Here is a 22,810-nt window from a genome sequence, read left to right as displayed (position 1 = left end):
GACCAAAACAAAATAGCCAAAAAGGATATGATTGGGACAATTTTAGTATGGACTATATCTTAAAAAATAGAGTCAGTATTACAATTCTTGAGTATGACAGTTGTTTTATGGTAATTACATATATTTTACAGAGTTCCAGGTATGTATGTAAATTTTTTTCAAAAACTTTGACAAGCTTTAAGTACCGCTTCATTCTGTATGTGTTTTGAGAAATATTTAAAAAAGATAAGTATGTATATATTTCTGTCCCATTTGTTTCCCTTTGCTCTCTCACCAGAAGTTTTTTTTTTTTTTAAAGATTTTATTTATTTATTTGATAGACAGAGATCAAAAGTAGGCAGAGAGGCAGGCAGAGAGAGAGAGGAGGAAGCAGGCTCTCCGCTGAGCAGAGAGCCTGACGAGGGGCTCGATCCCAGGACCCTGGGATCATGACCTGAGCCGAAGGCAGGGGCCTTAACCCACTGAGCCACCCAGGCGCCCTCACCAGAAGTTTTTAATTGTATATTTTTACATCAGGTTTCTGGTCAGATCAGGTTTCTGGTCAGATGCAAATATTAATACTTTATTCCTTCTTCAAAAACATTAGTGAACATTATTTCCTTGGATCTTTTATGTCCCTTATGTAGCTGAACTTCTCTTTGCTGATACTAGGGATCACGTTGATCTGTGAAGCCTAACTTAAATGATGACAGTCTGCTAGTTGTACTTCCAATGAAAAGTGTTCTTAATCAGTTCATCACATCATCTGGCAGAACTTTCACAAAACTCACTCACCTATGTATGAAATATCCCTCAAAATTATTATTATTATTTTTTAAAGTAGGTTGCACGCACAAAGTGGAGCTTGAACTCATGACCCTGAAATCAAGAGTTGTGTTCTCTGCTGACTGAGCCAGCTAGGCGCCCCTCAAAATTGATTTGATAAGAGTTGAACTTAAAATAATTGAGAATTGTTTGGGTACTTTAGGGATTTTACATAGCTAAAGCTACCCAGTATGTAACTCTTCTGTTACATATCTCTAAAGCTATCTTTATAAAAATTACTGTTTAACACCTGCTTGCAATGTTCCATGATACTCACCGTTCACTGGAAGTTTATTTCATTTTTGCAAAGATCTAATTTATTAGAAAAGGTTTCCTTCTGGGGTGCCTGGGTGCCTCAGTTGGTTAAGAGTCTGCCTTCAGCTCAGGTCATGATCCTAGAGACCTGGGATCAAGTCCCGGATGGGACTCCCTGCTCAGCAGGGCGTCTGCTGCTGCTTCTTCCACTCCCTCGCTCATGTTCTCTCTCTCTCTCTCTCTCTCTCACTCTCTCAAATAAATAAATAAAATCTTTAAAAAAAAAAAAAGGCTTCCTTCTGGTAGGGGTAGGAAGGTCAGTTTTGCCCTTTGGGGTACATTAAATTTAAATTCTGCCATAATCCTCTAAGTTTGTGAAAATTCATACTCTAGTCTTTTTTCACTTAGACATTCTTCTTTCTTTCAGATGTTCTTTAAATATCTTGGTTTTATACTCTTGAATGTTGATTTGGATATTTGTCTATTTTGGAACTATATTCCTTTATCTTTTGTGGAAATTTTGTTTGCAGGCTCTTTTAGAATGAATGTTTTATCTAAAATTTTTAACTTTTTCTCCCATCCTCCCTTGTGGCTCTGTAATTGTGGTTGCTCCATACCTGCAGAAAATTTCAGAACTGGGTTTTAAAATGGTGTTTGGAGACTTTTGCTCTGTGGTGATATTAGGAGTGTTACGTATCTGGTTTTGGGATTATTGGATTGCTTGCTTAGATTATGAGAGTATTTCCCCTCCCTCACTCAGTAACTTTCTCCACCCTATAGCTTCTAGCAAAGCTAACTGTACCAGGCAGGTGTGCCCTGCCCCAGTGTTTGCCTTATGAGTCTTGCAGGGCGCCTGGGTGGCTTAGTCGGTTAAACATCTGCCTTCGGCTCAGGTCATGATCTCTGGGTCCTGGGATCGAGTTCTGCATTGGGCTCTCTGCTCAGCAGGGAGCCTACTTCTCCCTCCCTCTGCCTACTCATGATCCCCCCCCCCCTGTCAAATAAATAAATAAATAAAACCATTAAAAAAAAAGAGTCTTGCAGTGCAAGACTGGGCAGAGTTGAACTTGCAGTTCCACTTAATACAGTCTGTAATTCTAGGCTGTCATTGCCTTCTTCCACATCCAGAATTCAGCAGGCATGTGCCTTAAGCCCCACTTAAAACTTGGGATTTTGTGTACCTTTTCAAGGGCCCAGACAGATGTATTTATGTCATGTTTGATCCTAAGTATTCCTTTCTGGTTATCTTTTCTATATTTATCTGTGTTGCTGTGTAACTGGAGCAGAGGTTATGTGTCAAAGCAACGTGGTTAGGGGTTTTAGACTATTTGTATCTTACGGGTGAACACTCATCTAATATCCTCACTTGACTGAGAAGTCTGTTATTCCTGACCAGCCAGAATCTTACCTTGCTTGTCTAGGACACAGCAGCCCAAAACTGAATTATCTTTTTTTGGTGGCAGCCACCTTGTATTTTGACTTTAGATTGTATTTGGTTAAAACTACTAGTGAGGGGCATCTGGGTGGCTCCGTGGGTTAAAGCCTCTGCCTTCAGCTCAGGTCATGATCCCAGAGTCCTGGGATTTAGCTCCGTATATTCGGCTCTCTGCTCAGCGGGGAGCCTGCTTCCTCCTCTCTCTGCCTGCTTCTCTGCCTACTTGTGATCTCTGTATGTCAAATAAATAAATAAAATCTTAAAAAAAAAACCTCTAGTGACATTTATAGATGCTGCTACTGAGTAAATGTATCTTTCTCCTCCTGATCAGCAGTATCAGCAACACCTGGGAACTGGTTGGATATGCAGAATACTCTTGAATTTATAGTTTCCCAAGATCTATAGGTGATTCATATTTAAGTCCTATTCCACATTAATGTAGGTTAACTATTATTAAGACAAGCTGAGATCATAGGATGTTTAGATGATATTAATTTTCAAGATTTTTAATGAAGGTAAAGATGAATCTAAATTTTCTGTTAACTGATTCATTAATATATTTTGCATGAGTGACCTTTTGTCTTAGTCTAAAATTATGGTTAAATATTCAAGACTGGCTTTAATTTGAGTTTATTTTCATTTAAAAGGATGAAGAGACATCATCTCCTACTTTATAATAGTTTCACTTATTTAAAAAATGAATCAGATTTTTTTCAGAATTCTTTTTCACATTCATTATGGCTGAGCAGAATAGTAAGAAATAATATATTATCTTTTTTTAAATTAATACATAATGTATTATTTGCTTCAGGGGTACAGGTCTGTCATTCATCAGAGTTACACAATTCATAGCATTTACCATAGCACACACCCTCCCCAGTGTTTATAACCCAGCTACCGTATCCCTATCCTGCAACCCTCCAGCAACCCTCAGTTTGTTTCATGAGATTAAGAGTGTCTTATGGTTTGTCTCCCTTCCAATCCCATCTCGTTTCATTTTTTCCCTCCCTGTCCCCCACGGCCCCCTCCCCTGCCTCTCAAATTCCTCATATCAGAAGGAAATTATATTTGTATAATTGAAGTTGTTAAATATATTTTGAAGGAGTATTTATTTTGTTTCCAGGTAGCGGTTTATTTATTTATTTGTTTTGAAAAAGATTTATTTATTTTGGAGTGAGAGCAAGAGTGCCAGTGAGCATGAGCTTGGGGAGGGACAGAAGGGGAGAGAGAGAGGGACAGGCAGCCTCCATGCTAAGTGGGGAACCCAGGGATCTGACATGGGCTTAATGCAGAGCTGGGCCCGAGACACAAGGGGCTCAATCTCAGGATCCTGAGATCATGTTCTGAGCTGAAATCAAGAGTCAAGAGGCTTAACCCCTGACTCACCTATGCCGTCCTCCAGTTAGTAATTTAAACGGCTTCATGTTCTCTCTGGCATTATTTTTGCAACACTTTTTTTTTTTTTTTAAGCTATATGATATTGTCTTTGCATTTATTTCCTAGGGATGTCCTTTAACTCCTTTGCCTCCAGTTAGTATTGCTATTCGCTTTACGTATGTACTTCAGGATTGGCAGCAGTATTTTTGGCCTCAGCAACCTCCAGGTGAGATAATTTAAGAGTATATTTAACTTACTGAATATAAATGGAAAAGAAAATACATTCAGAAACTAAACTTATTTAACAGTGTGTTTCAAGTATTTTAAATTTGAAATGTTTGTGATTCATTCTGAATGCAGTATTGCTGATTTCATTGCCTTTATCATTTTTTTTTCTCTTGAAAAAATCTCTGAAGTTTGTTCCAGAGACAGCATTACTCTATATGTGACAATCTGTCTTTGAAAGCTAACATTATTTATAAAGCATTCCCCTGCTGTGGAACATCATGTGCTGCAAATTAGTATGTAGTGAATGATTAAAATGTCTGTTTTTAGACTGTAATAACAGAAGCCACCCTCATAAGCTGAGAACCTTATGGAAAGTAGAGATTGAAGAAGAGTGCTAAATAAGGAAAGCAGAAAAGAGAGAAAAAATTTTTATATACACATATACTTATGATGGGTAGAGCTCTAGAATATTTTACTTTAACTTGCTTTTGATGTGATTAAAATCAATTTACCTGCTTAGCCATAAAGCGATATATACTAATATACGGATTCATTCAGTAATCATTAATTATTAGCCTATAATGGGCTGATGTTTGGACTGTTGGTGTAAACAAGACATTACCTAAATTGTAGAAAATTTCACTTTATGAACATATAGCCTAATTAAGTGAGGGTTTGGTTCCTGGGTGTTTCTCTCACATAGAAGTATAATTATATTCAAGTATATCTAATAAGAAATGTAATACAAACTTATAATTACACAGATTTTACTAGCCTGAAAACATTTTTCACTCTACCTCCCTCAGAGAAAAATAAATCAGAATAAAACAATATTCTTTACAGATTTTGTTCCAAGTAGTTGATTATTTATAGGATGGAAAATTGGTAGTTTTGGAATGATATTAGAATTAATGTAGTACATCCTTAGCCTTTGGTAGTTATATATGCTGTCGGTATTTTATTTATGTACCACAGAATAATTTGAAATTCTAATGTACAATACAAGAACTACAACTAAAGTATAGCAAAGGGAAATAAAAGCTAAGCTGAGAATTAAAGTAGAAGAAAGACTCAAATGTTCATTTTGGTAATTTTAGTTTCCAGACAGTGTCCTCTAGATAATTTTAACCAGTTTCTCAGTGAAAGTTTCAATTCCTGCTCTCCTTTTCTTTTTTCAAAGACTACTCTCTTATTAGTCAATTTAAAATATGTCCCAGGATGATACAGTCTATAGTGATCTAAGAGGAAGCCCAAGAGCCAGAATGTTAGCATTATAATTTTGATTGCCAGTAAGGCCTCTTTCCAATTCTTTTTAAAAGGTGAACAAGATATTAATCATCTTCTTCACTGATTTGAAGACTATAAATTTTTACTATTTTCTCCTATAAAGGAAAGAAAGGGATTTGAACATGTAATATGGGACACACACTGCTTGGCATTTTATATATTTTTTCATGTAATTATCACTTATCTGTGAGACAGGTGTTAATGTTTCTTAGAGAATATATGTGTCTTAGAGAACGTAGGTAACTGGCCCAGGGTTACATCATCAAATGATAAAGTTTGCTTTCAAACACTGGTCAAACTCCAAATCCCATGATACTTTCATTCCACACTGTTGCTTCTGAACTTTGTGGGGGTGTGGTGTTTTGTTTTGTTTGTTTGAGAGGGAGAGAGAGAGAAAAGAGAGAAAGAGAATGGAGGGTCAGAAGGGGAGAAAGCATCTTAAGCAGGCTCCGTTCCCAGCGTGGAGCTTGCCATGGGGCTCAGTCTCACAACCCTGAGATCATGACCTGAGCTAAAATAAAGAGTCGGATGCCTAACTGACTGAGCCACTCTTATGCCCCACTTCGGAACTTTTAATTGAATGAAAACTTTTGCACAGTTATGGTCTAGTAATAATTTTTAGCTTATTTATAAAATATGCTTTTTACACATTTTGAAGCTCTTAAAAATTCACATCTTATGATAAAGCTAGTCATTGCAATTTTTACTATTATAAGGATTCTTTAGTTGGAAAAGTAGAATGATACTGACTTGAGAAAATTTACTGAATCAAGTAATTGAGACATATTTAATGACTAATTTTAATTTAGTTAGGTTGTAGATAATTGTCAGACATGATTTAGCAAATCTGGGGAATATTCATAACTTAATAATAGACTTTAATTTGTAGAATTCCCATTATAGTGCAAATAATGAAAAGCAACCATCTGAATTATTTCAAAGAGAAATAAATCTTTTTGATGTCTTTTAGAAGTGTTTATTAATTCTTTAAGAGGGGTGGAGCTAAGAGGGGTGGAGCTAAGGGGAGTGATTTACTTGCTACATTCTCCTCTAATCTCAGATATTATTCATAACAGAAAGGAAATTCTTTGTAGAACTTTAAATATTTCCGTGTATTACCAACTGAAATAAAAATTTATTAATGATAACTAATTGGCTATTCAAAAATTATTGACAGCAAAACTGATGAATGTAGGTTGGTGATTGAATTTTTTAATATTTGAATAATCTTTCTTTTAGATTATATTAATCACATTCTTAGAAAATGCAAAAAAATTACACGATTAATATTCTCTCAAGCATTATTTAAGGAGTATTTCAAAAGGGTAAAATATAGAATGCTTGGCTTGAATGAAACACTGTACAAATAGGAATTAATTGTTCTTTTATTATAACATTCTGTTTATTGTAAATGCTTGTATTACAAGCAGTCTAGTTAAAGACTGTTTGCTCTCTAACTTTCTGTGTATTCTCTTGATAGAGGCACGTGTAAATCTATGCTCTCTCAAAGAGCTAACCTAACTAAATTAAATTCTTATTTCTTCATTTTTTGCTGAGTAATGGAAAATTACTTCTTTTGTTTAGATATAGATGCCCTTGTAGGAGGAGAAGTTGGAGGCTTGGAGTTTGGCAAGTTACCATTTGGTGCCTGTGAAGATCCTATAAGGTGGGAATTTCAATCTATCATTTGAATTATGGGACTTTTTTTTTTTTTAAGATTTTATTTATTTGAGAAGAGAGCACATGTGCAGTGGCAGAGAGGAGGGGCAGAGGGAGAAGCAGACTCCTTGCTGATCAGGGAGCCCGATATGGGGCTCTATCCCAGGACTCTGAAGTCATGAGCCAAAGGCAGATGCTTAACTGACTGAGTCACTAAGGCGCCCAAGGACTGACTTTTTAAATTCTATTAATACTGATTTTACTGTGCTTTGTAGCCTTCTGGAATGAGTATAATACCAGAAGCAGACCTACACCTAACAATCTGTCCATTTGTTGTTTTTCCTCTGTAATTTAGAAATAAAAGACACTTTTAAATAATACATAAAATATGTATATACCACTTACTGATTATTCTTTATAGAAGTGATTCTTGGCCTGTTTTTTGGGAAACATTTTATATATTGAAAAGCACAGAGAATGTCATATATAACAAACTTTAATGTATTCAAAATGGAGAATTAACAAAATGTTTACATCTTTCCTGACCATTTTTTCCAAATGTACAAATTAAGGCATAAGTCAAACATCTTAGGTTACCCAACTGCTTTTCTAGAAGAGCTACTGAACTTGAAGAAAATTTTGCTTTATAAGAAAATGTAAGACTTGGAAAATTTAATCACTGAGAGCAAAATATTTGGAAAATATAAATAGTCCTGGTTCAGAAACTGTCTTATTTGTTTAAACTGTTTGGTTAATTAAAAAATATATACACACACATCCATACCTTCTTTTTTTTTCTCTTTCTTCCTTCCTTCCTTTTTTTCTTGGTATCAAAAATGTGATTATTGGTATGGTTTCCCACTCATCTTGATTCAGGGTGCTTTTAGTGCTGATTCTGTCTGAAGGAGCATCCTCTGTAAGCCTTGCTTTTCCTCCTGTAGGTTGGCAAAGGACAAGCAGCAACCAATGCACAAAACTGTGCTTGGCTAAAGATCTTGGTGGTTTTGTAGGCTTGTGGGCACTTCATGTTCATGAAGTAGGAATTTGGGCTCTGCACCAGGCACCACTTCTTGTGCTTCCGAATCTTCTCTTCCGGGAACGAATGAAGGAGGTTCTATGCCAGTGGCATGTTGTTGTGGGGAGATTAATCACGTCCACAAAGGGCATACATACATTCTTTTTTTTTTTTTTTTTTTTTTTAAAGATTTTATTTATTTATTTGACAGAGAGAGATCACAAGTAGATGGAGAGAGAGGCAGGCAGAGAGAGAGAGAGAGGGAAGCAGGATCCCTGCTGAGCAGAGAGCCCGACATGGGACTCGATCCCAGGACCCTGAGATCATGACCTGAGCCGAAGGCAGCGGCTTAACCCACTGAGCCACCCAGGCGCCCCATACATACATTCTTAATACTCTTACATAGAGGTGTGAGACGAACCATGAGAGACTGTGGACTCTGAGAATCAAACAGAGTTTCGGAAGGGAGCGGAGTGTGGGGATGGGAGAGCCTGGTGGTGGGTATTAAGGAGGGTATGTATTGCATGGAGCACTGGGTGTGGTGCATAAACAATGAATCTTGGAACACTGTAAAAAAGAAAATAAAATTTAAAAAACTTTAAACTTAAAATCACTCAAGGAAAAAAAAATAAGTATCTTTTGTAATATTTATTATATGTGGTAGACACTATGATGAATTAGGAAGATATAGAAGTAAATAAAACATTTTTCTGGCTTCTTGGCATTTATAGTCTGATTGAAGGAAATGGCCAAAACAATCATCTAAATAAGTGTACAGTTACAAGCTGTGGGTACTTTGAAGGAAATGTACAGGTTATAATAACATTAAAATGAGAAACTAATTTGGATTGGGATACCATCAGGAAAGTGTTCTGAAAGGAAGTGTCTCAGTTAGGGAGGATTTAGCCAGGCAGAAAGAGAGAGAATTACCTTTGCAGGTGGAATGAAGAGCCTGTGTAATTGCAGGAAGAGTTTGGCGAGTTTATCAGAGGATAAAGAAGGTGGCCATCATGGCATAGTAAATAAGGGAGAAATGGTGTATTTGTGGCCCTCCAGCTGGTTCATTCATTAGATCCTGCTTAGAGAAAATTTTAGGGAGAGAGAATAAAATTGACCAAGTAATAGAAATGTGAAGGAATTAGTAACTAAATATTTCTTAATTTTAAATTGCAGTGAGGAATCAGCAAGAGAAAAAGATGATCGAAGAAGAGTACAAAAATAATTTGGGGGTGAGATGGTATATTTGGTAGACCATTTAAATCACATGGTGGTTAGTAAATGCTGTGGGCATGCACAGTGCTTTTGAAAAGGAATCTTTGATGGTAGAAGAGGAAATGAGGCATTTTTCAGTGTCCTCTCCTTGTCAAAGAAGTTGTTCTGTTGTTAGAAGGTGAGGAGAGAACATAGTCATAAAAGTTTAGGAACTAAATCTGAGGTTAATACCTAAATTATTTCAGAGCTTAGAGTTTTAAACTTGTAATCATTTATGTCCTTTAGTATCACGTATTGTCTAGTCATTTTTTTTACCTTAAAAATTTGTTTTATTATGAAAGTAATAAATTTATGCTAAGTAAGGGAAATTTAGAAAACGTGAAAAGAGGCAAAAATCATATATTTGCTAGTCATGTTTCTTAGTTGTAAACTATAGTAGTCAACTGTGACTAATTCAGGCAAAAAATCCTCTTACTGAAGAGGTACTTGGTAACACAGAGAGGTTTAATTGGGACCCTTGTAGGATCCAGCTCAGAAAATAGGCTTGAGTCAATGGTGGCTAATTGTCCAGTTATTATTATTATTTTTTAGTTGTCCAGTTATTAACCAAGGTTATACTATATTGTTATAAATTCTGGCCCTGTTATTACAGTGAATTCTAAAATGTGGAGTCATCCCACTACGCATAGATGGTCACTGATGACAGCTTGCTGTCTGCAAGACTCTTGAGTTCAGTGATTTGCTAGGAGGACTCACAGCATTTAATTGTGCTCATGGCTATAGTGACTACATTGAAAGGGTATAATGTAAAAATCAGCAAAGGGAAAATGCACATAGGGTGAGGTCCTGAGCCAACCAAGGACCAGCTTCCTTTCCCAGTGTAGTCGCTCAGGACCACTTAATTCTCACAGCAGTGAATTTTGACAACATGTATGAAAGGCTTTCTACCAGGGAAACTCATTAGAGGCTCAGTGTGTGGTGTGTTTATCTGAGGCTGGTGACTTAGGCACTCTCTCCATGTACCAGAAGGAAGGCAGGTGTTCAGCATAAACCATATTGTTTGCACCAGTAGTTGGAGGCACAGTGAGCTACTCTTATCAATGAATGATAGGAACCCCCCCGAAATCTAAGTTCCCAGAAGGCAATCCAAAGGTGAACCTTGTAGGTTGACCTTTTTTAAGTATCAGGTCTGCTATGATAACTCTTCCCTCGGTATGTTTGTATATTTTATAATGTATGTCATCCTCTATATGTTTGGTGGCTTGTTTTCTTTATTTTACATGCAAACTTTTTGGAACTTAAAATTTATCTATATTAAAAAGTCAGAGAACTATGACCTGTGGACCAAATCTGGCCACTAGCTTATTTCTGTATCGCTTTTACATTTTTGGGGGTTTAGAAGAAAAAACCAAGAATGTAACAGAGACTACCTGGTCCCAGAAGCCTAGAATATTTGCTCTGTGTTTGTTCATAGAAAGTGTTTATTAACCTCTGATCTATAACATGTTTTTTTCAATATTGAGATATAATTCATGTACCATATTCACCATGTAAAGTATACACTTCAGTGGTTTTGGTGTTTCCAAAGTTGAGCTATCATCATCCTTTTCTAATTCCACAACACTTTCATCATCCCAAACAGAAACCCTTCACCTCTTAGCTGTCATCTCACTGATCTCCCTAGGATCTTGCCTAGGCCATCCAGCTCTAGGCAACTACTAATCTACCTTCTTTCCTTATGGATTTGCCTGTTCCGGACATTGCATATGAATTGTGTTATGCAGTATGTGGCCTTTTATATCCGACTTCTTTTACTTAGCAGAATGTTTTTCAGGTTCGTCTCTATTGTAGCATGGTCAGTATTTCATTACTTTCAGTTGGCATGGAATATGCCATTATATGGCTAATACCACATTTTATTTCTCCGTTGATCAGCTGATAGATATTGGGGTTATTTACACTTTTGGGCTATTATGTATCGTATGTGTTTTTAATGTCTGCAAGGCATTAACTTCATATGGGTGTGCTGCTGTTTGCTAATAAACTAGTCATCTCCTGTTTTACTGCATTATAAATAGCACCACTTTTAACATACTTGTATGTACATTTCTGGTATTAGAACACATTTCTAGAAGTAGAATTGCTGAGTCAGAGGATATACATATACTATTAAAACTTTTGGATCTATTTTATGTTTTATTTGTTTTAGTGAACTCCATTTAGCAACTACATGGCCTCACCTGACTGAAGGTATCATTGTGGATAATGATGTTTATTCGTAAGTATGTTAAGAAGAGTATACTGAGATTCAAACATTTCAGTAGAATAAATTAATCACCAACTTTGGGTTAGCAACTTTCCCTTTTTTGTCAGTTTCTAATTAGGTTGGTTGATTTTTTATTTTTAGAGGTCACTTCTTAGGCTGATTAGACATGTATTAGAGATGTATTTTAAGCTGTTGACCCTGGGAATGTGATCTTTAGTTCAGGGATAATGTACAGTTTCTCATTTTTTAAGTTTTATTTTAATTCCAGTTAATTAACATACAGTGTTCTATTAGTTTTAAGTATACAACATAGTAATTCCACACTTCCATACATGAACCTGTGCTTATCACAAGTGTACTCCTTAATTGCCATCACCTATTGAACCATCCCTCCTACCCTGAACAATCTCAGTCTTACTTTGTTTTAGCAAAGGTATCTTTAAGCAGGGATACAGTGCATAATTCTGTTGAACTTTTCTTAGCTAGTTAAAAGCATTTGGTAAAATATTTTGAAGAGGTAATGGTCATTAGAATATGTAGGAGTAATATTTGAACTTTAAATGTCATAAATACTGAAACATCCCCGTCATATACTCCTTTGCAATGAAAACAACTAAAAAATTATAGCAAACAATATCTAGGAAGAATGTGGAGAAAGAGGAACAAAATTTTAGTACCTTATCACACATGATGCAGAACAGTGAGAAGTAAGACACTTTTTTTGTTGTAATTAAAATAAGTGGGTTGTATTTGTTGATGATAAATGGGTTGTATTTGTTGATAAAAGTAACATGAGCTTTCTTAATCAGATAATTTAGACAGATACAAAGAAGGAGATAAGGACTGCATGCAATTCTATTACTTAAGAAATGGCCAGTTAGCATTTTGGGAAGTATACTTTTTTTTTTAATTGAGATGTAGTAGGCATGTAACATTATATTAGTTTCACATGGACAACGTAATGATTTGGTATTTTGTATGGGAACACATTTTTTTTAAAAAGATTTTATTTATTTATTTGACAGATAGAGATCACAAGTAGGCAGAGAGGCAGGCAGTGAGAGGAGGAAGCAGGCTCCCTGCTGAGTAGAGAGCCCGATGTGGGGCTCAATCCCAGGACCCTGGGATCATGACCTGAGCCAAAGGCAGAGGCTTAACCCACTGAGCCATGCAGGCGCCCCTGGGAACACATCTTTTTAAAATTTAAATTTATTGATTTGTTTTATTGGGTATGTATCTTTACATATTGTGTATGCTAATAAATAAAGATCTGTGTTACTATTTTTAAAATTGCTGCATAATCCATTAAGTGGATGTGTAACCTATTTAATTGAGAAAATAGGGCACATTTGATCTTGTACAAATTTTAGTAGTCTCTGTTTTTACTGTTAGTGCTATAAAAAACTGATTAAGATCATTGTGCATGCTTTCTTCTCATTTTTTACTGTTTTCTAAACTTAATTGTTTTATTAGACTATCAGTGTTGCCTGTTCAGAAAATTTTTATATGTGGGTTTTGATTATTCTGTTTTTTTTTTTTAAAGATTTTATTTATTTATTTGTCAGAGATCACAAGCAGACAGAGAGAGAGGGGAAGCAGGCTCCCTGCTGAGCAGAGAGCCTGATGTGGGGCTCAATCCCAGGACCCTGGAATCATGACCTGAGCCGAAAGCAGAAGCTTTAACCCACTGAGCCACCCAGGCACTCCTCTGTTTTGTTTTGATTGTGGTTTTTCTTTTTGTGTTTTTTTGTCTATAAACTTTGATTTCTTAAGATTCTGGGTTTTTTAAAACTTATCCAAATGGCCTGATCATCTGAATAACAGTAAGTTTAAGGGAGGCAAGATGGATTGCTTGTCCTTTTATATAATTAATTAGACTGAATTTTGATAAATTAATGAGTTGTACATTGTCATAATTAGGATCTTATATTTGTTTTGTATTTTAGTGATTTGGATCCTATTCAGGCTCCCCATTGGTCTGTTAGAGTTCGAAAAGCTGAGAATCCTCAGTGTTTGCTGGGTAAGACATGCTTATGGTCCTTTCCTGAAATTATGTTCCTTCCCCACCAGTCTGCCCATCTTCCAAATTAGGAAGACTGAATGTATTCTTTATACTTTATTTCACCTATCAAAGGGTACTTTTTTTTTTTTTTTTTTACATTTGTGATCTTCTTGGTAAATATCACTAATAAAGAAAACTTTGTCAACAGCAGTGAATCCTAAGTCTTGAATAGCACTAGCAGGATTTCTTTCTTGTCTTTTAGTTTTAAGCAGTCTACAGCTCAGAATTCCCACATATTTTCTCATGATCTAAGTTTTATTCTTCTAAGGCTTTTATGTCACTCCCTTTTTTTCTTCTTGTGGCAGTTTGCATCTTCCATTCTTGTTAGTGTAGCACTTTGTGCCTTTTGCCATCCTCTGGAGCTGTGGTATATGAAGGGAAGAACGCTGATTTTGACAGTCTAATTAGAGCCCTTCCATAGAGTTGTACCATATCTGGAAACCCATTTTCTGATAGAGGGAAAGAGGTATAGAGGATCAAGTGAAATACTATAAATAGAAATAACAAAAAATGTTGATTTGCCTTCGAGTTAATGTTATTATATCCCATGTCTGGCATTTCTTTCTTTTATTATTTTTGTAGATGTGTGTCTTTCATGAAGTCTTTTGAACTCATCTCCTCAATGAGTCTTTCCATCTTTTTCTCTTATATTTAGTACATGCGAAGATAGTTCATTTCTGTTTTCATATAAGCCACCTTCACTCCATATAACCTGATATATTACCATCCAACTAATGGAGTTACTAAATATTTATTGATGACAGTAATGATGCATTTCTCTAAAGTATTATTTTCTTGGGTTCTTTAAAATTCATCATATGCTATTCATTAAATGCTAATTAGCACTTGCCATTTTTGCTAACTACATAATGGTGAATACAAAGATGTATAAGGTAAAATTCCTGCCATTGGTGAGTTTGTCTTGGGGTATTTTTTAGGGAGACAGTGGAGGGTTAATATCAAGAGTTTAAGAATTGGTTAGACCTTATTCTAAATCCTAGGTCTGCCAGTTTGAACAAGTTTCATTAATTTCTTCAGGTCTCAGTACAATAGAGATAACAGTATATGCATAGAGTTATTGAGAGGATCAAATAAAATTATGTGTGTCTTTGTGTATCACATTTAATACAGTGCCTTTTGTATAGTAAATGCTCAACAAATAGTTTCTCTTGTTAAATCATTGGATTATTAAGTTATTAAATTTATTTACTAAATTGTTTCCTAGTTCCGTATTGTTTCTCATCCACTGACTTCTGTGATAATTGCAGAGGACCTTAGAATTTAAAGTATTCTCATTTTAATATTTTGTCCCATGATCCCACCCTATCTCTTTGATATGTTTATATGATGAGATTAAAGGATTATATAGTCATAAATAATTAACTAGAATCATATAGTTTATATGATTGAATTATAAGATTATCTTATTTTCTGAAGAGGTTCAGAAAGTGTTCTAGATTTATTCAGAACTAGTTGGTGAATTCTAAAACTTAAGATATACTTCCGATCTTGTATTGTCTAATAGTTTTGGTACTGACAGTTCCTATTAAATTTTAATTTCTTTGTACAAATGTCTCATTGCAACTCTTCAGAAGATAGCCAACCTTTCCCCCTTATAATAATGATTAGGAAGTATACCATTAACATGAAAGGAAGTGAAGTGTATGATTAACATGCAGCTGAAACTGAAATAACTATGCTACATGATTTCTTAATCCTCTAGAAACATATCTTCAGAATTTCTTTCTCACTCTCTCTTTCTCTCTCGTGTGTGTCTCTCTGTCTCTCTTTTTTTTGTGGCCAAAAAAAATTAGACTTAGCCAGCTGGACTCAGGTTAGGTGATCCCAGTGTTGTTGGCAACATCCAAAGCAATCATAGTCAGGAGCCAGTCACACATACGCCTTCTCTCCATCAGGCTTAATCAAGGTGTTGACCTTGCCCACATCAGTGTCATAGAGTTTCTTCACAGCCTTTTTGATTTGGTGCCTATTGGCCTTGACATCCACAATGACTACAAGTGTGTTGTTGTCTTCTAGTTTCTTCATGGCTGACTCAGTAGTTAGGGGGACCTTGATGATGGCATAGTGAACCAGCTTGTTTCTCCTGAGGGCACTCTTCTGAGGTAATTTGGGCTGCCTTCGGAGATGCAGTGTCTTGGATCGTTGGAACGTACATAACTTGTGGATCCTTTTTTTTGTGACTGTGGACGCCTTTCAGCACTGCTTTTCTTGGCCTTCAAAGCTTTTACTTTGGCTTCTTTGGGAAGGGCAACGGCTTTCTTCTTGGCCTTTGGCACCATCTTCGTGAAAGGACGAGATTTTCTTTTTAATTTTTTTTAATGGACTCAGAATTCTAGAAGGGTGGCAGTTAAGGTGATAATATGTGCATATAGTAATATTCTTTTTACTTCTACAACTCATTGAGAACAGATAATTATTTGTCTTCTTCAGGCACATAGTAAGTGCTTACTATTACTAGGTACTGTTACTTTTCCTCTCATTCTAGAAGGAATTCTCAGGAAAAACTTTTTTGATATCCTGGGACATGGAGAGAAGGGAAGAACAGGTTACTTTTGGAATAGGATTAATTTTTGTCTTGGGTGGAGAAACTGAATGGTTTCTTTTTCTACCATATCTTACTTAAAGCTTTTGTGAAAAGACATGTATTTTAATTTGTAGTTCTGATTTCTTTTAGTTAAGTGTCAAAAATGAGTAATATTTTTTCTGTAGGTGATTTTGTCACTGAATTCTTTAAAATTTGCCGTCGAAAGGAGTCAACTGATGAGATTCTTGGACGATCCACATTTGAGGAAGAAGGGAGAGGTGACCTGTTTTCTTTCTTTCTTTTTTTTAAAGTTATTTTCAAACATCTAACCCTTTTTCTTAGGCATTTTTCCGGTAACTTTTCATCTATTTTCACATTTGAATTAAGTTGTAAAAACAAGTTTTTGTTTTTTTTTTTTTAAAGATTTTATTTATTAATTTGACAGAGAGAAATTACAAGTAGATGGACAAGCAGGCAGAGAGAGAGATAGGGAAGCAGGCTCCTACTGAGCAGAGAGCCCAATGCGGGACTCGATCCCAGGACCCTGAGATCATGACCCGAGCCGAAGGCAGCGGCCTAACCCACTGAGCCACCCAGGCGCCCGAAAAACAAGTTTTGATGGACTAGAGTGCTACCATTTCTCTCCAGGCTATACTCTGAGCTTAAAAATTATGCACATTTAATAAGGGCTTTCTACCAAAAATGTAAGATATTTTGAAAAGCAGGGTTTTAGAGGTTTATTTTTAAACTTCTAGAGAGAAATAATTTGTGTTATACCTTTGTCATTATGGATGCATATAAAGCTGAATATGTGTCTTACAATTTTATAATTCTGAGGCCATATAATTCAGTGAAAAGAGTAACTAAAATATTTTATACAATCAACAGTTTACTCATCATTTTAACTTGCTAAGATTGTAATACAATTTCTCTTCATTTCTATTCTTTTTATAGAAATTGCTGATATAACTCATGCTTTGTCAAAGTTGACAGAGCCAGCACCAGTTCCAATTCATAAATTATCAGTTTCAAATATGGTGCACACTGCAAAGAAGAAAATACGAAAACACAGAGGTGTAGAAGAGTCACCACTGAATAATGATGTGCTCAATACGATTCTCTTGGTAACTAAATGTAGTATCTTTCTATATCTGTATGCATACTCATTTATTCATTATCTGTCTGGTCCCTTCTATGTGGCAGGCACTGGATTGGGAATATAAAATGAGTAAAACAAAGTCTCCACATTCAGAAAATTCCCACTAGTTTAATAGGAAGAAGGAAAGTAAACCATAGTTAACAATACCATGTTGCATGGGAGTAGTCTGGCAAAATGGCTGTAAGAACACAGCAGAGGATGTGTCTGTCTCTGTCTGGGCAGTGGGAATTAGATCGTAAAGGTGTCATAAAGTGTCCTTTGAGTTGCATTGTGAAGAGAAGGTTTTAGGAACAGAGGAACAGTGCTGAAACGCTGGGCTTCATCTTGCAGTTTAATATTATTTTAAGCATAAGGTCAACATCAGAACTAGATTTTTGAAAGCTTCATTTCACAAAAGTCTGGGGAAAGCTTTATGGTAAGTACTAGAAAGAGCTAAGGTGTCTTCTAGGTATAGAGTGGTGGAATAGGCCCAGCCTGGGAACCACACACACCATGGTTAATCCTGACTTACTGTACCATTTTGAGTAGGTCATTTAATTTCAGTTTTGTCATCTATAAATGAAACTAATAAAACCCTGTTAGATCGTTTGGAGGATGAAAGGACCATCTATTAAACTGCCGTGTACATAATAGGCCTCTGGTAAATGATGGCTATTCTTACTGTAATTGTAGGTATAATCATATTTTTGCAATTTGTGCATTAAGACAGTCTTGGAAACAACCTTTTAGTAGTGCAATGAAAAAAATATTGGGCTTCGAAACTTGATGTTAATGTCATCCCAGTCATTAACTGAATAAGACCCCTAACCAGATTTTAAGCTTGTATATTTGTAAGAAATGGGCAGTAATATTTACCTTACACAGTGGTTTTAGATTAGGATATTAATTGTAAGTGTACCTAGTAGTGGGGGTTGGTACAGAGTAGTTCCTCTAAATTTAAAAAAGTCTCCTGTAATATGTGGCATAGTATGTGTAGTAGAAGGAATCACAAGTCAGCAGTACAACAAAACACTTGGGAAGAACAGTGATAAAAGGACTGAAAATAAATTTCTGCAGAGAAGGCCCCTTCTTTTTTTTTTTTTAAAAGGAGATTCCATGCTGGGAAGCCAAATGCAGGGCCTGAACCCACAACCCTGAGATCAGGACCAAGAGTCAGCTGCTTACCTGACTGAGCAACCCAACCATCCTGGAAAGGCTCCTTCTTAAAAATATATCCTTAGAGATTTTATTCTAATTATTATAGACACTGGATTTTTTTTTTTTTTTGTCATTTTTACACACACATAAACAGGAACCACATGGAAAAGATGAACTGGTCATTACAGGTTTAGACTACTTTCCACTTTCTAGGGGTATCTCGTTAAGTTTTGGTCTTACATATCATATTCTTAATATAATGAACTATATAACTTCATAGAGCCTCATGGATATATGCATATTTAAAATTGTTCTCTTAGGTTTTGTGTAATATTTTTTCAGAAATTTAATGACCATGGATAGTAGTGAAGAGATTTTGGTTTTGCTTTGTTTATTAGTCTACAAAACCAGGTGGTTTTAAGAAAAATCTCTGATTTCTAAAATTGGCTTATCACTGAAACTCCATATTTCCAAAGAAACGCAAAATGTTTGATAAAGTGTAGAACCCACTGGCCGCTACTATAAGCACATTGCCATTGTTTTAATAGCAAAACCATGAAAAAATAAAATGGTGTTTATATGGATTATGAATATTAACAAAGTAGGAACTTTGGCTGAAATGTGGTTATTTTTTTTTCTCCCTAAGTTCTTATTCCCTGATGCTGCTTCTGAGAAACCTTTAGATGGAAGTTCTTCCACAGACAACAATAATCCTATATCAGGGAGTGAAGATTATGTAAGTTGGAGTTCAATATTAAAATATTTAAAATGCATTGAATTTCTAAGGGGTTACTATATTGCTAGTTTAGTAGCATAAGGACTTTTTATTTTTTAATTTAATTTAATTTTTAAAAATATTTATTTATTTATTTGAGAGAGAGCATACTCATATGACCAGGTGACGGGGGCATAGAGGGCAGAGGGAGAGAGAATCTTCAAGCAGACTCTCTGCTGAGCACAGAGCCCATGCAGAGCTCCATCCCAGGGTCTTGAGATCATGACCTCAGTGAAAATGAAGAGTTGGCTACTTTGGGGTGCCTGGGTGGCTCAGTTGGTTAAGCATCTGCCTTTGTCTCAGGTCTTGATCCCAAGGTCCTGAGATCGAGCTCCACATCAGGCTCCCTGCTTAACAGGGAGTCTGCTTTTCCCTCTGCCCCTGTCTCTTCTGCTTGCTCATGCACTCTCTCTCTCTCTCTTTCCCTCTCTCAAATAAAAAAAAGGAATTGGCCACTTTACCTACTGAATCACCCCAGGCTCCTCAAGGATCTTTTTATTTTAAAAATCACCTTGGAGGAGCACCTGGGTGGCTCAGTGGGTTAAAGCCTCTGCCTTTGGCTCGGGTCATGATCCCAGGGTCATGGGATTGAGCCCCGCATCGGGCTCTCTGCTCAGCGGGAGAATGCTTCCCTTCTTCTCTCTCTGCCTGACTCTCTGCCTACTTATGATCTCTCTCTGTCAAATAAATAAATAAAATCTGGGGAAAAAAAAAAGTTAAAAAAAAAACCGCCTTAGGAAAGCTTGAGTAGAGATCATGGCCTCCACTCAAATTATGATACATTGACCATACATATGTATTTTGAGTGGCAAAAACTTTTCTGGAAACAGTGAAAAAATAAGTATATTGTGTATGATTGTAGGATTTCCCTCATTTTAGACTTTTTTATACAATTATCAAATTGATGTTTTGCCATTGTTTCTTCTCTATATTTCAAAATCAGACAGTGGAACACTAATGAAATAAAATGTGTAAAATGAAGCAAAATTTTCACATGTTCCTTATCTAGGTCTTTAATAAATTGAGAAATGAGATGTTTAAGAGACAGGCATAGAGATAAATCAAACTATTTTCAGTCGTTACTTTGGGAAGTGGATTTCATGAAATAAGGAAAAGCAGAGGCTTTATATTTTCAGTTTATATAGTTCTGACTTTATGTTTCTGATTTTGATAATAAGTGTATACTCATAATTAAAAGATTTTAAGGGGTGCCTGTGTGGATGAGTTGCATCTGCCTTCAGCTCAGGTCATGATCCTGGGGGTTCTGAGAAGGAGCCCCACGTCCTGTGTTCTGCTCAGTAGAGAGTTTGCTTCTCCCTCTCCTTCTTTCCCCCTTCCTCCACACTCATGTTCACACATGTATGTGCTCTCTCTCCCAAATAAATAAAACTTTTTTAAGAAAATTACAAAAGCATATTTGGAATACATCTTGAAGCTCCTACAGAAGAAATTGAAAGTTGTAACTTTAGTTTTTCTAAACTGTAGCATCAGTCTTTTGATCCTTGCAGAAATTTTGAAAACACGGTACTGCCTAAGAACAATTTAGATAGTAATGTATTAAGCTTTTAATAAAAGGTAGTTTTGTAGACTAGGTTAATTTTGGTATTAATATCTCCCCCCACACAGTTTTTTTTTTTTTTTTTAATTTATTTATTTGACAGAGAGAGATCACAAGTAGGCAGAGAGGCAGGCAAAGAGTGAGAGAGAGGGAAGCAGGCTCCCTGATGAGCAGAGGGCCCGATGCGGGGCTCGATCCCAGGATGCTGGGATCATGACCTGAGCTGAAGGCAGCGGCTTAACCCACTGAGCCATCCAGGCACACCCCCCCCCCCCCACAGTTTTTGATTATACCTGGAAATTTTTTTTTTTTTAAGATTTTATTTATTTATTTGACAGAGAGGCAGAGATCACAAGTAGGCAGAGAGGCAGGCGGGGGGGGGGGGGAGCAGGCTCCCTGCTGAGCAGAGATCCCGATGCAGGGCTGGATCCCAGGACCCTGAGATCATGACCTGAGCTGAAGGCAGAGGCTTAATCCACTGAGTCACCCAGCTGCCCCTGCAAATACATTGTTAAAAAGTTTTGCTTTGTTTCTGTTTTGTTAAATCCAGAATCTCTACAATCAGTTCAAATCTGCACCATCTGACAGTTTAACATATAAATTGGCTTTGTGTCTTTGTATGATCAATTTCTACCATGGAGGATTAAAAGGAGTGGCACACCTCTGGCAGGAATTTGTTCTTGAAATGCGTTTCAGATGGGAAAACAATTTTCTGATTCCAGGGTAAAAATTTCAGTTTTCGTTTGTATATGTAGGTTTTTTGTTTAGTGTAATTAGTCTTTTGACCCATTAATTTTTCTCTTCTAGGAAATCCACCCTAAGAAAGTGTTAATAAACTTTGGACATGATTTATACTCAAAGGTGTTCATTGTAGCAAATTTATAATAGGGGAAAAAAGGTATTGCAGCCTAAGTACAAACATAAAAGAATGGTGTAAATCATGATTTATGTCTACAGTGGAAAGTTAATGGCTCCATTACATGTTGTTGTTGTTTTCAAGAATCTCTAGTAACAGAGAAAATGATCATAATATTGGTAGTAAAGTAGAATATAGTATTTTGTATACCAAGTGCTTTCAGTTTTGCTGATCTATATTTATAGAAACATAATGGGGAAGAAATAAAGCCAAATGTGAACAGTTTTTCCCAGGTGTAAAATTATATTTCTTTTTGTCCTTTATACATTTATATATTTTTCTAAGTCTTTTGTAGTGAACATAAATTCTTTTTTGTGTGTGTGTGTGAACGTATTGTAGTTGAAGAGAAAACTATTTTAGAGTTTGTAAGTTCAGATACTCAATATTATCTGTAATTTTTGGGGGGAATTTATGTTGACATTTCACTTAATGCAGTAGAAGAGTTTAGTTCCCATGTATTTAAATAATGCATAAGTTACTGCTCATCTACATATATTAAGGCAGAATTATGATGTTAGTAATATAAATTGGTGATTGAGCGGAAAATATTTACTTCTGTTTCATTTGCCAGTCTCTGCTTAGCTGGATTATCTCTTGGCCAATTTTGGGGAATTTAGTGGTTTAGAACTAGAGGCTCCTCTTGGCAAAAGAGAGGTGAAAATGAATGTTTTTTAATATTGAGAACCCACTGTAATAATTGAGAACTGAATATGTAATCTAATCTGTTTTGTATGGTATGAAATACTGTATACTAGCTACTCCCTGGGGTGGATTTAGAGACATTTGTTCATTTTAAGTTTCCCTTAACTTGAGAGCTGTTACTACTTTGCTTTTATGCTTTGAAAAATATATTTGCTGTTGGTGTACAAGGAGGATAAAATAAGTTTTGATTTCTTATTCTTATTTGCCCCATCTTAGTTATCCTACCTATTGAAATCTAGTTTTGATTTCTTACCAAATGGCTGAAATTTGTAGCCATATAAGAAATTCGCATACTTGGAGCCATTTTACTAAAACTTTTCCCACTGCTTTATTTGATAGATTAGCAAGCGGACCCCCAGATCTAAGATGTTGTTTACTACATCAGAAACTACAGGTAAAGATTTCCCAATGACAGTGT

At 35.9% G+C, this 22,810-nt stretch overlaps 1 protein-coding gene and 1 pseudogene across 4 annotated transcripts in view; one reads left to right on the top strand and one right to left on the bottom strand.

The window, feature by feature from the left end:
• Window positions 1–22,810, top strand: part of RAB3GAP1 (RAB3 GTPase activating protein catalytic subunit 1) — a 113,828-nt gene that overhangs the window by 55,848 nt on the left and 35,170 nt on the right. For all 4 annotated transcript variants that reach the window (XM_032354077.1, XM_032354076.1, XM_032354078.1 and 1 more), the window contains 9 exons: window positions 3,998–4,097; window positions 6,971–7,052; window positions 11,482–11,550; window positions 13,485–13,558; window positions 16,331–16,423; window positions 17,100–17,269; window positions 19,088–19,177; window positions 21,325–21,497; window positions 22,732–22,786. In XM_032354077.1, the coding sequence (XP_032209968.1) occupies window positions 3,998–4,097; window positions 6,971–7,052; window positions 11,482–11,550; window positions 13,485–13,558; window positions 16,331–16,423; window positions 17,100–17,269; window positions 19,088–19,177; window positions 21,325–21,497; window positions 22,732–22,786 (906 nt within the window). The remainder of the gene's footprint in view (window positions 1–3,997; window positions 4,098–6,970; window positions 7,053–11,481; window positions 11,551–13,484; window positions 13,559–16,330; window positions 16,424–17,099; window positions 17,270–19,087; window positions 19,178–21,324; window positions 21,498–22,731; window positions 22,787–22,810) is intronic.
• LOC116596897 lies at window positions 7,894–8,174 on the bottom strand (annotated as a pseudogene).

This window comes from Mustela erminea, chromosome 8, assembly GCF_009829155.1.
Source record: "Mustela erminea isolate mMusErm1 chromosome 8, mMusErm1.Pri, whole genome shotgun sequence".
In the NCBI taxonomy this organism is placed as follows: Eukaryota; Metazoa; Chordata; class Mammalia; order Carnivora; family Mustelidae; genus Mustela; species Mustela erminea.
This window is presented reverse-complemented; position numbering and strand designations above follow the sequence as displayed.